This window comes from Pieris brassicae, chromosome 2, assembly GCF_905147105.1.
Source record: "Pieris brassicae chromosome 2, ilPieBrab1.1, whole genome shotgun sequence".
Lineage (NCBI taxonomy): Eukaryota > Metazoa > Arthropoda > Insecta > Lepidoptera > Pieridae > Pieris > Pieris brassicae.
The window spans coordinates 250,752-267,803 of NC_059666.1; the positions used below are offsets into that span (position 1 = coordinate 250,752).

The window sequence follows — 17,052 nt, forward strand, 5'->3', positions numbered from 1 at the left end:
TCGCAGTTGAATAAAAGTCAAAATAAACTTTTATTATACCAAATAATCTTATTATTATTTAAAATTCATGTTTATATTATACATAATGTTCAATCAGTAAATATCAAGTGAACTGAAGTGAGTTGAATATAAGAAGTAAAATACGTACTTACTACAATGGAGCGTGGTAAAATGTCTTCAGCCGGTCGTGGGGGTAAAAGCAAGGCTCCACAACATCCTCAGGATATATTTGCGTTGGGTAGCAAGTCGACTGTGGTAGTCTCGCGAGACTCAGAGAAACGAAGCATACATAAGCCTTCCACTAGTGGTAAGCTATAAGAGCCAGATTAGCATACTGTTCCAAAATAATTGTGTTTTGTAACACTATCATATTTTATATGAATTTAGGTGCTGTGGAAAGGAAACGAGACAGCACAGGATTTGGGAGCCAACCGCCAAGTAAGAGATCTCGGATAGGTTCTCCTGCAGAATCAGTATCAACAACTTCACTCGAGATAGATCCTGTTGACTTGGTTCCTAATGTCCTTCAAGCTCTTGATACACATAATTCAGACAAACTTGTGAGTATTACATATTTGAGATATACTGGTAACAGATTTGAAAATTCACAAGTGTAAAATGTTAAGAAATATATGATTTCCTTATAGGATTATCATTTTTATTTTAATATACAAAATTACTTTAGTTTTCCTAATGGCATTAATTAAGTTAACTTGTTTAATTGTACAAAAATAATTAATTATTGATAGTATATTAATTCATAGTGTCTTTTCAGCTTGGTCTTTTAACAGGCTCTATTCGCCTCTTAAAGTCCCAACGGTCGAAGCCTGATCCAATACTATGTATGGGCATGTTATATTTAACGAAGATTCGTCCCAATATGTTTGCTCACGAGACTGTTACTCAAACACTTTGTACATTGCTGAAGAGGGAACAAGGAGCAGCATTTAAGAGTAAAGGCAATCCGCTAGTGTTTGTTTTAGCTTGTAATATGCTGTATGCAGGGCATAAAGATAGTAACAACTGGCCAGATACATTTATAAAGGTAAGATTAGCTATTCAAAGGGCTTAATGAAAATATTTCCGTATTCAAAGTTTTCACATAATGACTACAAGAATGTGTTTTAAACTTTACTTTAAGCTAAATATAGTTTGAAATAGAAAATAAATTTGTTGTCATATTATTAAATCATTATTTGTACAATCCTCTATGTATTACTGGTATCATATTTACATGAAATTTTAGCTGTGTTATCCAAATAAATTGATACAGTTTATTTATCCTTCCAAATTTGGAATTATTTAATAACTTGCCCCGTATGGGCAGCCTTGACCCATAAACCATGGAAAGTTATATAATATAACTAAATCATGCTAGATATTGACGTTAACCACAATAAATTCTGTGAATTAGTTTTTGAGTGTATCAGGAACAGAGAGATAGATAGACGCGGGGGATGATTGCTTTTTCTTTTATATTATTATTGTGATTAACAATTGAAAACAATTATTCGCAAAAAAAAAATTCGAGAAGACGTTCCTAATTTTTGTTTGACTTCAGTCTTTCATTGTCCAAAGAATTTACGATAGTTGTGGAAGCTGCGAAGTAAACGTTATTCGTGTCGGTTCCCAGGGAATATGCATAGGGTAGATAGATATTTTAGATAGATAAATTACATACGGTACCCTAAAGAAGATCGCTGACGTCGCGGCACGTGTATGATCGTGCCGGATTCGAGGAATCATTCTGCTGTTTCAGCATTTATCGCATTTTAATTCAATAAAACATGTTAGTAATATATTCGTATCAAGCATCGTTAACGGATGTAGTTTTTGTAACTTAATTATAAGTTTATTAATAAAGTAGTTGTATAATTATTGGTTTTTTTGGGAGTCCGGGCTGTCGAATTCGTAATTTGTATGTAAACAAACGATAGGTCTGCTATGCTAAACACGTCAAATTATAGAGTAGGGCAGCTTGAATTTAAAATTATCGTATGTTGCTTAACAAGATACCTTCAACTTCAAATTTCCGAAGGGACTAATTAACATTAAATGTTATACAATTTATCGAGTAATTTTAAAAACCGCAAAAAAGTCAAATAATTGAGAGAATAAAATTAACGAGTGTCAAATTATCGAGACCCGACTGTATACTTCCTTTTCTGTTCGATAACGCTAAATTGCCGCCGTGTGTCGTCAAAGCTCAATAAATACATATGTTCATGAGCTACGTCCAGCCCCAAGTAGTTAGGCTGTCCTAGGGTTATACTGTTTCTAGATCGCATGCGTGTATCGATTGCGATGGTAATATAAAGTTGCACCAAACCGGTGAATTCGATACATTTGTCATCTGCGTTCGAACGGCGTATATACCAATTTTGTTTCGTTGTTGTGAAGTCAAAATAAAACATGTAATATTTGTACCATATATTTAAAATATGCTTTTCAAGTGATTTCGTTTATATTACGGCAACTTCGACAGTAACGAAATTGGTTTTTAATTTTGTGATTAACAGGTATACCTGGATGACGCTCTCAATGAGAGGTGGTGGGTTGATTGTTCCTGGTGCAAATGTCTGGTGGAAAATATTGTTACGGCGTTCAGCACGAAACAACCGCCTCCACATCTTATACCCACCGAGAGTACTTTGGGTGAGTTAACGCTAATTGCTTATTGCATACAAAAATTTCACATTTATTCGCAGGAAAATCTAAAGTTCTCTCTGTACATTTCCATCTATGCAGCATTGTATGTTAAATTTAATAGAGGGTATTTATGTTATATATATAAATACAAAAACTTTTTAGTATTCTATTATTTATGCTATAAATATGGTTACTTGTAGGAACAATGTCCCCATCAGGGTCTGGCTCGCCGTTGATGGGGAGTACAGAAGATGATGTGGACAACACTGAGCTAGAGTATACCGTCTTTCCCAGGTAAATTAAAGTAAACTTTGGTATTGCAATACACTAACTAAGTAAACAACGATTACGTTATTTGTAGATAGGTGAACGAATATTGTGACGTATAAAAACGATCTTGTTTAATATATTTGTGTATATAATATGTATTAACCTCAACTGGAGGTGTGAATAATTCACGGAGTAAAGAGGTGTCAAGCAGATAAGTAACGCAATGTCGATATCGAATACCTCCTCCATATACCAGCGTTTTCTACGCAATTCTAAGCAATTTCTTCCGATTGAATTTCAAATTCAACCTTTACGTACGGAGCCTAAATTACACTACACTGAAGCAATATAATAATACCTAAGACAGTTAAAGTAATAGACCAGTAATGTTTACATTAAAGTAAATATACAAAAAATTCTGGCTATAGTAGGATGGAGACACTTCCAAGCAGCTATCAATGATATTATTGGAGTCCATAATTGCTGAGTCTTAACATGAACAATCTAGTGCAATTAGGATTTTGTAAATATCATATTTCGGATGAAATATATTTCATGAAATCTATAAAATAGGTATCGGTGAGAAGCATTAAAACAAATCAGTGTTTGTACACTAAAAAGACAGACAGGCATAATCAATATCACCCAGTACTTGCTGCTAGATGGTGCTATACTTAAATCTAAGCGAGTCAGGCGGGATCATAGCAACGGATGCGTCGATCATGCGTCTGAGAAGCGCCTTCTCCGTACGTCTACGCGAACAGTCGAGCGTTGACGTGATCTTAAAGTATTTTCATCAAACAACAGTTATATTAAGACATACATTTTTCTTAAAATATATAATAGAATTTGATTTAGGTTTGTAAATTGATCTACGATAGCTCACTAGTGATGCATAGCATAGCATTCAGGTAGCGTTTGAATAATAAGTGCGGTCCTATACCGTTGTTGAGTTTTCATCTCCCTATGGGCCAGGATTAAATTAAACGAGTAATTACGTGACTGATATTTATTGCTTAACACTCGTCTAAGCGCAACCGGGGCCCGGAGACAACTGACTCGCGACTCGTAATTTTCACACGTCGACAGTTGTCCCCACACCGTTATAACATTCGAAATGTTGCCGTTCTTTCATTCGGCCGTTGCTATTGAACGATTGGCAACTTCGCCTAGGCGTCAGTGCGTAGGACGAATTTTTCTTAACATTTCAAATAATTAGGTTATAATTTCTTATTTTGCTATTGATTATGACATCCATTGTCAAAATTTGTAATTACCACGAGAGTTACGGCTTTTCCACTGTAATGATTAGTCGTACAGTAATTCAATCGTCTTTGATAATAACACTATACTCAGCTACGAGACTGTTTAAAAAATCTTAATTTTTTTTTGAGCTGACTTCGTCGAGATTTCCAGGTGTAACGATCTGCTATACGCTTATATACTCTTCTTTGTGAGAAAACCATTGATCGAGTGACAAAAGATAATTTAAAATGGGCTACTATATCGGCATCGTCGTTAAAGGCGCCTGTTGAGTTACAGATGAAGACAAAACGTGAAGGGAATGTGAATATTAAACACTACGTGATACTATATATTAAATCGAATTTATCTATGGAAATATTTTTAAATGCACTGCAAGAGAAGAGAGCGGCGGGTTTCGCCCAGGACGAATGGATTCGCAACGTGTGTTTTATTTGTTGCGAATCCATTCGTTCGACGCGTCATCGCCGTCATCGAAGAAGATAAGAAAACGTTATGCCGGAGAAGACTGCAATGGTTTAACTTACACCTGAGAGTTGTTTTTGGATGCGTGATTGACGATAACACTCTTTCTATTTTACACGCCTCCGTTAAACCTAAACCGTTGGTCAATTAAAGAGCACTATTTTGTGTGGTTAGTTTTTATTTAAGATATCCTGGTGCTAGGTTTTTATGAATAATTAAGGAATGCATATAATAGCAGTTCGTCTCCCAGGTATTCCAGTAGCTATGAGAGTGTGGAGGCACTCGTGCTGGAGGCTATCAAGGAGCAGATACAGAGGCGAGCCGCGCCCGATGCGATGGGCAAGGGTTTCCTAAAATTATTGTCCGCGACTTGTGGATTCCCCGAGGTATGTTGCGCGGGACTATAATATAATTTTTACTTTGAATATCTCTATCTCGATATTCTAGTATTATAGTGCGTGATTTTTTTAGTTTAGTACAATAATTAAAATGTTTCGGCTAGCACGGTGAAGGCCCACCAGTGAAAGTAACTTGATGGCGAATATCTGTAAAACATGCCAAAAATGTATCTTCGGTGATGATAAAATTCGTTAGTTTAGTCTAACAAAGATGTCTACCGTTGCCTTAGATTCGAATGATAGCGGCCTCCCGTTTAGAAGGATGGCTACATTCGGGCAAGACGTGGCGAGCGGCGCAGGAGCTACTCGCGTACGTGTGCGCCAACGCGTGCGCATCCGGACCGAGCGCACCGCGGGACCACGAAGTCTTAGCGCAACTCGCTCGGATGCGACTCAAGACCAAGCCGCTGCAGAGCGCCTACCAAGCGTGTCTTAGGTGACGATTTTTTACATATATGTCGTATTTTTAATCGACACTCATTTCGAGTCTTCTAATATATGTATTTATTATACTCTTTTCAGGGAGATGGTATCGGAGAGCCCGGCGCTATTACGCAGTGTGGTGACCCACACGATCTACAACGAGTTATCAAACGTACGTTCGCCGAACAATATGGCCGTTCTGGCTGCACTCATTCATGCGCAGCCGCAACTCGTGCCCGCTGCCATGGCTGATACTTATCAGGTATACTAAACATTCTTAAAACGTAAACGTTAGGTCAGATGACCACAGGCAACCGTTTTGTAAAAGTGGAATAGTAGAATCTATCTCATCTGGAACCGTTTTGCAGCTGCTGTCTATCGTTTGACACCGAACTCAACACTCCACACTACATAAGCCTCCAGTATTTTTCTTAACTTTGTATAAATTTAATGAGGTTCATGGTTTGGTTAAAATTGTTTTTGTTAATTTCAGGAGCTTCTGCTGCGTACGGAAGATTACCTGCGTCCACTACGTGCGCTGACTCGCGAATGTATACGCGCCGCTCGCTCCGACGCCCAGGCCTTGTTGCCTCTCGCTCATGCGCTTGCGCATCCGCCGCCGCATGATCCCCCGCAAGAAGTAATGATATTGATCGAATGATAATCCATAATGCGATTATCCTTCAGATATCCCAACCTAAAAAAAATAAGAAAAATATGGCATAGCTTCTTAAACTTGCAATTTATTATATTAAGTATAAGCTTTTCGAATTACGGCAGATCGATTTTGTCTATGAACGCTTCTAAATTGATGTCTACCGATACGTTAAATAAATGTTATTGTATTAATCTCAAGGGCATATTTTTGTCTAAGAGTGAGTTATGTAAAATCTTTACGTGTCGTGTGTGACGCAGATCCGCGAGCGGGCGTTCTCTTCCCTGGCAGACTTGTTCTGCTGCTGCTGCTTGGTGACGGCGACTCAACGCGCCCACTGCCCCGACTACCGCGCCAACTTGGCCGCGTTGCAGCAGCAGGCGCTGGCTTGGCTGTTGGACACCGCCGTGGGGGTGTACCGCCCTCAACGCCACGACTATCAGCACGCGCTGAACAAGGTGATGCAGTATTTGTAGACTTCTTGAGCGGCTAAAGTGTAAATCACATTTTTAGTAAAATTACACCAAGAGAAAAGACTACAGAGTCATTTCTCTTATCGAGTCCCTTTCGCTCATTAATTAAAAACGGAAAACATATTTGAAAGTGATAATTTGCAGATAATGTTCGTGGAGTCGGCGGAAACTTACAGCAAAGTGGACAACTGGCCCCCCGAGTCCGAGCGCGCCCTCACCTACCGGCTCTGCTGCGAAGCGCCTCTGTCGCAGCACACCATACTGAGACTTATATTCATCGGCCTTTCCAAAGTACGTACGCGTATGCGCTCGTATACGCGAGTGCTTGTATGTACGTCTCGATAGACATTTCAATGATATATATATAATTTTAGGAAATCCCCGTATCCCCGGCGGAGGTGTTCGAGCTTCTGGAGCAATTGGTGCGTCGAGCTTGCGCTTTGCCTCCGGAGGATGGGCCTCTGCAAGTAGACAAGTTGGAGATCGCCGACTACATATTCCAGCTATGTCAATTCCATCCACCGGATAACATCACGCTGCCCGCCGGGTATGACTTCTCCGACCCGAGGGTCCCGTGACCGCCGCCGCGAGTAGTTTATTTCTAACCTTGGAAGATTTTCCAGAGAGAACACCAGAAGTAGTCGGGAATAACAAATTAGGCTAAAGTGTTTCGTTCGTTTAGTTTTATTTTCTTCCAGTAAATTCCAAGAGGTGGACAAAAATTGTGACCGCTCTTGTTATAAGATTCGAAAACTTAGGACTCCTCGTGTATGTGATATATCTATTCGAAGGTACACAGCCCCGTCGTTGGCGATTACGGCGCTCTATTGGCGAGGGTGGCTCGTTCTGACGATGCTCGCGGCCCACAATCCTCATCAGTTCGCCGAAAGAGCCGCCACCACTTATCCCACTCTGAGAGCGCTCATCGAATGCTGTATAACCGGGTGAGCCAGCTCATTGATAATGTGTATTTGCGGGTACTTATTGCGCACATAGAAAGGAGTTCCTTAGGGAGACTGCTCCTTCATCAGATCCGACTGAATATTTCTTTATTCGGGTTAACTTTTGGAAATGAAATTATCTTCTGTTCTCGCGGTATTTAGTAATGTAAAGTTTATTTTCAGTAAACCGTCCATAGAGTGGACCAACGGCCCGGGCGAAACTGAACGCACGGAGACCGAACGCGCGTCCATCTTGCAACTGGAGAGCCACTTGGCGGCCGCCAGCAACGCCGCCAATAAGTTGCCTCTGCCCATCACCGAACATTCCTCGAGACTGCTCAGCCAGGTGTGGCGCGTAAATTGAAACACAATTTAACGTGAATTCTACCTTCATAATGATATTTACCTCCGGTGACTCCGCAGCTCACCCTGATGGAGCCCCTGGGGCCGGCGAGGCGTCCGCCCGCCGGTGTCCTCGAAGCGCTTCAGACGTTAAGCTCTCAACTGCGGCTCGGAAGACTTCTGTGTCGGCAACCGGCGCTGCTCCTCCAGTTGGTGGAACGTCACGGGACCCGTCGGGCGATGCCCTGGCTGCATCAGTTGCTTCGGCACGAACGATTGGAGCTGAGGTTTGGCTTCGAAACATTTCTTAAGATATAACTTTTGATGTTCGAGCTCAGCGACGTTCATAACATTGATTCGCTCGTCCAGTGTACTGCCAGTGCAATGCCTCTGCGAATTCCTTTCGGCGGGCAGCGCGGGCGGATCGGGCGAGACGAGCAAGACGAGTGAGCTCTGCGCCCACGTCCGACGGACTCTGCAGACCGAGGAGGGCGCACGAGCAGTGCTGCACTATTACATGCACAGGCTTGCGCATGCGCACGCGCCCACTAGGGCTTCCGCTACGAGGGTGAGTCATCCGTTGTAAGGGTAACCTTTTGCCTATTTGTTTACGCCGATTAAAAAAAAATACATAATTATTTTTTTTGTATTTTCAGGGCTTAAAGCTGGTCCTGTCCTCGTCAGATGAGACTACGGAGTTAGACTATAATGCCGACGTGAATCCCGAGTGAGCCTGAACTGAAAGCTAAATTATTAATAATAATTTTATTGCGACCATGACCGAGTATTTAACTCGACAATAAAACTCCAAAATGTTCAATTTTTTTCAGATCCTGGCTTCCACTGTTACCATCTTTACGTCACTGGGAAGCCTTAAAGGCCGAGGGCTTACGACGCATACGCGCCGCCTTACTGGTCGAGTGCATCCCGGAGCATTTGGCGGCCTATCTCGCGTTCCTCGCCGACCACTGTTCAGATAATTCACCCGACGAGCTGACCGATACCGTGCTGGTCAGCAAATCTATTTGGATCATGGGAATTTATGTAATAATGTATAATGTCTTGTGACTTGTAACTTTCTGTTTCTGCAGGATTTAAGCCAAGTGCTAATGGAGCGAACGACGGTCATAGGTCACGTGCTACCCGCTGCCGAGAGGCGAAGCGACCAACGAGCGCACCATCGCGCCCTGCACGCCGCCACCACCATCCTGTACACGCATCTCAGACAGGTTGATTAAAAAACATCGCTCGAATAAATCTTGGCATCGTTCAAATTAATTTTCACTTCAGCTGGAATGAACGTCGAACAGTCTCAGAGTCGGGCTAGGAGGAGAACGGTACATCTGTGGTGGCGTTTCTTCTATAAACTATTACATTTCTAGGTACTCACGCTGGGTCAACAGCCGGAACCCCAAAAACCGACGGAGGACGGCGTCGAAGGCGCCGGGAGCGCCTGGGCCGGTGGAGAAAAGGTCACTTTGCAGTGGTCGAACGGCCGACGCGCCATTTTACACGTGGTCACTGCGCATGCGCATCTAAAACTGCTCTGCTACGGACCGTCCGTGTGTATGTATGATTCTACCAGACGCGATAAAATAGAGACGCCATTTCAAAAACTTGAGAATGAGGCAAGCAATGTGTGATTGTTCTCAATATTTATAATTTCCTTTTTAGTCGACGTGAACCAAGAGATGTATTCTTGGCTGCAAACGATGTGGGTCGGCACCGACGCCCCGGACACCATTGTTGCGGAATCTGCTGAAGAGGTAGGTCTCTACTCGCGGGGCGTTCGTGAAGTTCTACTTAAACGTGGATAATAATTTATTTCGCTGCAGGGCGTACTGCTACCGGACTGGCTTCGCCTTCACATGGTGCGATCGGCGCGGCAGGGCCTGCTCGAGGCTGGCCTCCGAGGCCTTCCCGCTCACAAGTTGGCTCTGTTCATACAAACTTTCGGCATGCCCGTGCCGTCTATGAGGTATCGCGTCTCACGCTCCTCCTCTTCAGCTCCGAAAGGAATATCCCTCTAAACGAAATATATTTTGGCAATAGCGCCCTGTTGAGCTCCCTGGACGCCTGCCCGGCCGGCGCCGTGGTCCGCCTGGGCGTGGAGCGCGGCTACATGTCGCAACTGCTGCGCGTGCAGCGACAGCGCGGCGCCACCGGGGGAGCCGCCTTCGCCGCCGCCTTGAGGCTGCAGAGGCCGCAGCCGCCCTCCGGTCAGTTATGACACCGACGTATTTTATTTGAATTGATTTCTAAATAGATAACTAGCAGCGGGTTCAATGCACCGTTCCCACTGTAATCGACGTCTCATCACCACAATTCTCCACTGAATACTCGATCAGAACCGTCTTGCGTTCCCTGAACGCACTGTCCAAAGTCAAGATGGCGCCCGCCCGAGGCATTTGCTTTGTTTTTATTGGCTTGACTACACGCGTTTTCTATGCAAATCTAGATGACACTCTATTCGTGGAAGACCCTCTCCCGGAAGAAGTGTCCGAGGCGTGGGAGTGTGCCCCCGCGGCGCCGCGAGTCTCCGGGGAATCGGCCACGGGCCTGCTCGCCTCGATCTTCACGGGGGCGAAGCTGTACTTCGGAGACCTGGACACTGGCTTCACTCAGCTGAATAGTGTAAGTACTTCTTTTCTCTCCTCTGTCCACTGTCTCACCGCATTAACACACGTAAATATTGTAGCAAATCGTCCGAGAGAGCAATCAGGGCGGTGGTCCGTGTACCCGAAGTACGCTCGAGTTTCTGCGCGCGGCGGCGAGCGGAGCGGGGAGTGGAGCGGAAGCGTTACGCGGGCTTTTGTCACGGTCGGCGTATTCCGCTCCGCTCGTGAGGACTCTGGTTCACGTCGCACCGGCTGGACTGGGCGAGGTAAATTTTTGCTTACGATAACTTTGAGATAAATGGATATTTTTTGACTAGAGTTAAACCGATCGTATCATTGAACGTTTCTTAACTGCTGTACACCAGTGTGGGTTCACTTTTTTGTCTTGGCTTCAGGTGTGTGCCGCGTTGTTGCCCCATATGTCGTACGTGCGAGGCCCCACGTACGAAGCGGTGCGTGCGGGTGCGGGAGTCGCGCGCACGCCCGACACGCCCCTTCCGCTCCTGCCGAACGCCGCTACGAAGGAACAGATTATCACTGGTATAGAAGTGATTTGATTTGATTTTGTTGCCTCAGTCTATATTTTCTACTTTAGTTACGTTCTGATTAACTGACAATTTTCAGCAGCTAATAAGCCGGAATCTCCGTTTAATTGTTTCGGTTTGTTCGTAGCTTTCGAGTCGGCCACGGCGAGCACCCTGGAATCCATAGGGAACCACATCATCGAAACCCAGGACACGCAAGTCGTGGTGGACGCTATTACCCAGCTGTTGCAGAACAACCAGGACGGAAAATATAATTCGCCGGTATTTTTAGTGTAATTGCGTCAATTTAGTTTAAAGAAATGTGGTGTTGTAATTTTTAAATTGGTTTAACGTTAAACAGGTGAAAGCGGAACCCGGACAGTCCGTCGCGCCTGCGTCGATATTTTCCGATGGCACATTGGGGTGCGGCCTACTGCTGGACTGGCTCGCCGAGCTCCACCGGGAGACCCTCTCTAAGCTCGTTAGTAGTCTCAATCAATGCCTCTTAATAAGAGTGACTTACACTGCGATATATATTCTGGTAAATCGAATTAATGACGTCAGATGCGCGTCATGTTCGTGAGCGGAGGCGCAAGTTGGCGGCCATTGCTCGTTACGCTGATGGCTCAGAGGTCTTCGTGGCGCACTCTGCACGCCTGTCTCGCGGAACTGCTGATGCCCGACGGGTGAGTATATCAATGCACAAATGACAATGTCAATTGTACGTCGAGTTACGTTTTCGGATTGTGTGAGAGTCCGTCTTCTAGAACGTTAATCGAACTTCTATTTCAAAGAGCTCTCAAAGAAAATCAAAATTTTACATCCTCAATATATTAGTGACTTGATATGAATTAGGACAAGGCCCTAAACTAGTATGAGAGGATATTATCAGTAAAAAACGTTATCCTTAATACGAAGGGAACATGTATTGTGTGTGTTATTACTATAATATGCATATTTTAAATCCTCACATACACAATGAAGATGTTTTTAGAGTGGTTAAGGCAGAGATTCAGCACTCACTAGTGTTAAAGCCTGACTCGTTCAGTTTAACTCTGACCGAATTCTCAAGAGACCGTTGACCATTATTTGTTATGGGAAGGTTTTGGTTTTCTATCGAATTACTGATAAGGTGTAATGTTAGAAGTATTTTATTTTAGTTTAGTATTTTGTTATTCGTTGAGTCTGCCATATTTTCCTAATGCAGGAAATGGGCCCCTCGTGCCGTCTTAGATTTCGCCGAGGCCTTGGTGAACAGCCCGAGAATATGGCAAGGTCGCGATCGAGCCACGCCTAAACACTATGTGCCTGAAGATACACTTAGGCTCACGCATAAACAGGTAACGCACAACGGTGAAAGACAAAGAGAGTTTGATATTTGTTTAATTTAATTTAACAGTTTAAGCGTAATAGCGTATTGCATGAGCGTTTAACTTAGAACCATTAGGCTTTTGACCGATTCTCGTTACTCATTCTCATCAGAACGAATATACAAAAGACAGACAATTAAATTATCTAAGCCACCGCTTCTAATTACTCTTTTACTGAAGTAATTGTCCTTACATAATATTTGTTGTAATAGAATTTGTCCTATTTGTCTCTAATGTATAAAACCCAGAGTGAAAGTGGAATATTCTGTTAAGCTGGGCGTACTCATCCGTTACGTGAGCGAAGAGGCGTGGGAGGAGCCGGAGATGGAAGGGGGGCGGCGGCGGATCGAGGCTCGTCTGTCTCTGCTGCTGCGATGCTGCGGCGAGCCGCACTCTCTGCTCGCCGCCGCTTTGGCCGCCAGCGAAGGACATCCCTTGCTGCTGCTGCTCATGTATATGAAGGTACGCTTCGACCGCGATCGACGATTTTTCGTCACACATTTCATACGGAAACAGTCGGATTTACGAATGAAGTTATACATTTTATAGCTAGTCTAATATGAGCTGCTGTCAAAATTAAAACTCCCGATTTATCCTATCCATAGTGCTCGTCAGTCAAAGGTTTTAACCGGCTTCAAAAATATGCCACCTTAACTGGCCGGGACTAATAAATACGCGTGGGCGTTTTCTCTTCAGGTACCGAAAATTCTCCAGCTCCTCCGTGAATGCGAAGAGAGACCGGGTTCGGCCATAGAAGTGGGCGCCCCCGGTGCCCGGCTCTCGACGGGAGCCTCCACCAGCGCCACGGATCGAGTCTCGCACACTTTGCTCACTGCCCTCGCGCCGAACACGTACCAATCCGGGAAGGAACACTCGCAGAAGTGAGCGACATCATCGATTAGGATGAAAGTCTTACTGAACTTCTTTTAGAAGGATATCTTTTTATACACCCATTGTAGCTTCGGCGAACACTGGGATCCTTTCCTTTCGTTGCAGGGCTTGGCGCATAGAAGCCGCGGCCCGAGCGGTGTGGTCCCGCGTGGTGGGTGCCGGCGAACGGGCACTGCCCCTGGCGGGCGCCTTGTTGAGGGGCGTGAGGGCCAGGCACCATCATCATCTGCTGGCGGCGCTGGAGATGCTGCCCGACAGGGAGCTGTTTGCGGCGCCGGCGAGGTGCGTATTCGAAATCGAAGCCATTTAGTGAAATAAATTACATCTTCACATACGTATGTATATTATAAGTAAAAGTTGATGCCGCCGTGTAGCGAAGAGATCCACGGTATCCTGGAGTGCTTCCTGAGCCTGGTCTGCGGCGGGGGTGGCGGCTCCGGGGCCCTGCCCCACCGAGTGGCCGCCCTCCTCCGCCGCTACCTCGCCGCGCGCCCACAGAGGGCGGCCTCTCTCATGCACCAACATCGGGATGGTATCGCGTGAGTGCATTCACTTTTTAGTGTTTTGACGAAGTGTCTCCACCTCTTCACGATTTTATATCAATGAAATATATAATGCACAGGAATCAGCCGGCGTTGAGTGGCGTAGTGAGCGGAGAAGCGAGTTCCAGCGTGACGCCGCCGCCGCACGCTCTCACGGCGTTGCAAAGGAGGCGCGCCTCGCCCGACGAACTACAGTGGTTGCTGCAGGTCATTAACTATCTCTATATGCAAATGCATTTTTTAATTTTTAGAGACTTCATTTTTTATGTGCAGAAGCATCAGAATCAGACTTGCATTAACCGCATTTACAGGAGATAGAGGCGTGGGGCGTACGACGAGGTGGGGCGTGGGGCGGTCCTCGCAGTGCAGACGCCATCTTGCGTTGCGCCGCACCGCTCGCCGCTTCGCCGCACGCTCCGCTCAGGAACGCTGCGCTGTCGCTGCTGGCGAAGCTCTTACCCGCGGCACCCGATACGAGACCAGGTATGGAGTACGCGGCTACGCATAGTAAATGTGCCAACGTCACAATGAAGCATAGATCTCCATCTGCTCTATTATCTTTTTCCGTGTCATAGGATCATATCTACTGCATTACTCATATTAGTTATTATATCTCCAGTAGTATTAGTCTAGTGGCTCGAGAGAGGAAACCTCATCCCTAAGGTCGTAAGTTCGACCCCGGAAAGAAAAGTTTTCTTACTATGTGAACAATTAACACCCACTTGTTTTAAAGCGAAAATGTCTACGGCGTGTGCCCGGAACAGAGAAAGATATTTTTACCAAATAGATACAGAAACCTGAGTCCAAAAGCAGTAGTTGTAGCGCCACGCCACGCCAACGCCATATATATAGTATAAAACATTTTAATTTCAGGTCTGCAAGCAATCCTGGAATGCCTGGAGTCACCTCAACCGGAAGTGGTGGCGAGCGTATTAGAAAAGCTGCCAGACCTGGTTTGTGGAATACAAGAGCACGGAGCTAAACTATTAGACACAGTGTTTGAATTAGGAATGCGCTCGAGGGCACCTGTCGACTCCTGTCTGGCTAAATGTGTGTCGGCCTTGAACTTACTGAGAGCTTGTTAGTTTAACGATTGGAGTCAAGCATAGTGACTACCTGACATAAAGGATTGTGATATCAGAAATGTTTATGACCAAGTTCATATAGAATGCCCTATTATGCCCAGTTGGAAATTGTGTAATGTTGGAGATTAAATTACTTTTCTAAATAAATACATATTTTGTACATGAATTTCATAAATAAGCAACACTTGGAAATCTCTTTGACAATGTTATGATTTCATTAAAAAAAATATAAAATTTATGATATTTTTACTTTATGTGTACATATTTGTGATGTTAGTGGTTTTATCTCTACACTATAACATAAAAGAAGACATTTTAATTTTTAAACTATTTTATTTGTTAATTAAGCAAATATAATAGTAAATCTATTATATATAAATAAAATAAATCTGTACTTTACAGAATAAATAGACCAATAAAAAGTAACAAATCTATGATGTCACCAGTCATTGTTACCAAGATCTTCGAAAAGTTTATCTTTAATCTTAGGTCTTGGGTCCTCCTTAATTTTAGTATCCACTGCGCCCACTTTACCCAGTAAGTATTCAAGTTCTGAAAATAAAAATTTAAAATCTTCACTTTTAGCTAATTAAAATGCAAATATTTCATAAATGTTCATTAACATGATTTATTAAATAAAATTACTAAACAATACCCAGTTAAGTAAAATCGAGAAGCAATGATGTTTTTTTTATTTTGTTTAACACTAACCTTTTTTTTTATACAATAGTATAAATAAAGTTTTTAAAATTCAAGTTATAAAAGCACCTATGAATGCATTTATATCTTACCATCACAGGTCAAAGAAGTGCCTCTTAATTCATGTGGGCCCACAAATTGCTTTTTTAAATCACCTTCAAAATACACAAAGACACTGGGCAGATTTCGTTCTGGAAAGTTTGGTATGCATGTCTGGGCAATTGCTTTTAAGAACTTTGTACATGGGTATTGTGCAGATAATTCTCTTAGGTGCTGGTTGAGCAGAGCACATTGCTGGATCCTGGAAGAGATATTAGTTGTTCTTGTAAAACTAAAACTTCACAAATGTTTAGCCTGACATTGTTATATAAAAGTATTTAATATCATCATATAGTAGTATGATTCTATAGGAATATAAATAATATAGAAAACTGTACAATACTACATACACTTACCCCTGCTTATATAAATGTATAACAACCCAAATGCCTTCGCCAGCCTTGTTTACTTCCTGTACATAATCCTGTCCTGAGATTTCTCTAACTTCACCAAATTTGGGTTTCTCAGCTAAAAGTTTTAATTCAGCAATTCTTCTCTGTCTGTACGCCTCAATTACAGCCTCGTCTTCTGAATCCTCTAGCTCATCCAAGCCATCCAAATCTAGCTCTGATAATTGTTTGTCCTCTAGAATTTTTTATATAATGTAAATAAAAATGAAATACAACCCAAAATTAAATATAAATACATTATGTATTTAAAATCATAAAAATAGTAGCATACTTGTATTTGTACAGGTTATGATATAGATCGCCCAAGTCTAAACATGTATAATTTGTTTACTAATAATATGTAAGAGACACCAATATATAGAAACAGTCGATTATTTTTAATATAAGAAATATAAATATTATCAGGTGTCCATAACCTTTTCGTGATCAATAGACCGTAAAGACTTACTTTCGGCCTGTTTCTGCTGTATTGTCTGCTCAATCATATTAACAATTTCATCTTCTGATATTTCCTTTTCTTTTTGTGGCAAGATTCCTTTTGAACGTAAAACATCGTTCCACTCTGTATCTTCATTTGGATTCTGAAATAAACTCTATTATCTCCTATACATTACCAACAAAAAAAGTTAGTTGAAGTTTAACATACCTGCATTGTTATTATTTGTTTTTCCCAGAATTTCTTATATATATATTATTTAAACCACAAATATTAAAAAATTCAAGAAACAGAATTAAGTATAATGTATTGGAATTATGGAAGAAATTTGACACCTCTCCGTATAGGGAACGAATATAGAAATTTCAAGATGATTATGTCAGTCAAATATTGTCATTTTATGACTTGTATGTATGGAGTTGACACTTTGACAGCTATGAATGGGGTTTTGCAATATGAATTTTTGGTACTTTATTTTATGCTCTGTTTTTCCATTTTT

The 17,052-nt window shown here is 42.7% G+C and overlaps 2 protein-coding genes across 2 annotated transcripts; one reads left to right on the forward strand and one right to left on the reverse strand.

Moving 5' to 3' along the window:
• Positions 1-16: 16 nt before the first annotated feature.
• Positions 17-15,013, forward strand: LOC123718267 (integrator complex subunit 1). Its single transcript, XM_045674720.1, has 37 exons — positions 17-307; positions 388-560; positions 776-1,045; positions 2,520-2,655; positions 2,850-2,943; positions 4,898-5,033; positions 5,276-5,481; positions 5,568-5,730; positions 5,962-6,108; positions 6,384-6,581; positions 6,741-6,887; positions 6,971-7,143; positions 7,388-7,540; positions 7,721-7,883; positions 7,961-8,166; positions 8,249-8,447; positions 8,536-8,606; positions 8,710-8,890; positions 8,971-9,108; positions 9,262-9,445; positions 9,554-9,645; positions 9,715-9,857; positions 9,932-10,098; positions 10,338-10,513; positions 10,578-10,763; positions 10,893-11,037; positions 11,170-11,303; positions 11,383-11,502; positions 11,586-11,707; positions 12,229-12,361; positions 12,665-12,853; positions 13,088-13,272; positions 13,388-13,564; positions 13,657-13,821; positions 13,905-14,031; positions 14,136-14,307; positions 14,698-15,013. Exons 1-37 carry the CDS (start codon positions 157-159, stop codon positions 14,907-14,909), a joined length of 5,934 nt encoding a protein of 1,977 aa, XP_045530676.1. The 5' UTR covers positions 17-156; the 3' UTR covers positions 14,910-15,013.
• A 228-nt stretch (positions 15,014-15,241) lies between these two features.
• LOC123718283 (viral IAP-associated factor homolog) lies at positions 15,242-16,921 on the reverse strand. Its single transcript, XM_045674722.1, has 5 exons — positions 16,764-16,921; positions 16,566-16,698; positions 16,064-16,292; positions 15,701-15,909; positions 15,242-15,461 (listed from the first exon to the last, which is right to left on the reverse strand). Exons 1-5 carry the CDS (start codon positions 16,767-16,769, stop codon positions 15,349-15,351), a joined length of 690 nt encoding a protein of 229 aa, XP_045530678.1. The 5' UTR covers positions 16,770-16,921; the 3' UTR covers positions 15,242-15,348.
• Between the last annotated feature and the right edge of the window lie 131 nt (positions 16,922-17,052).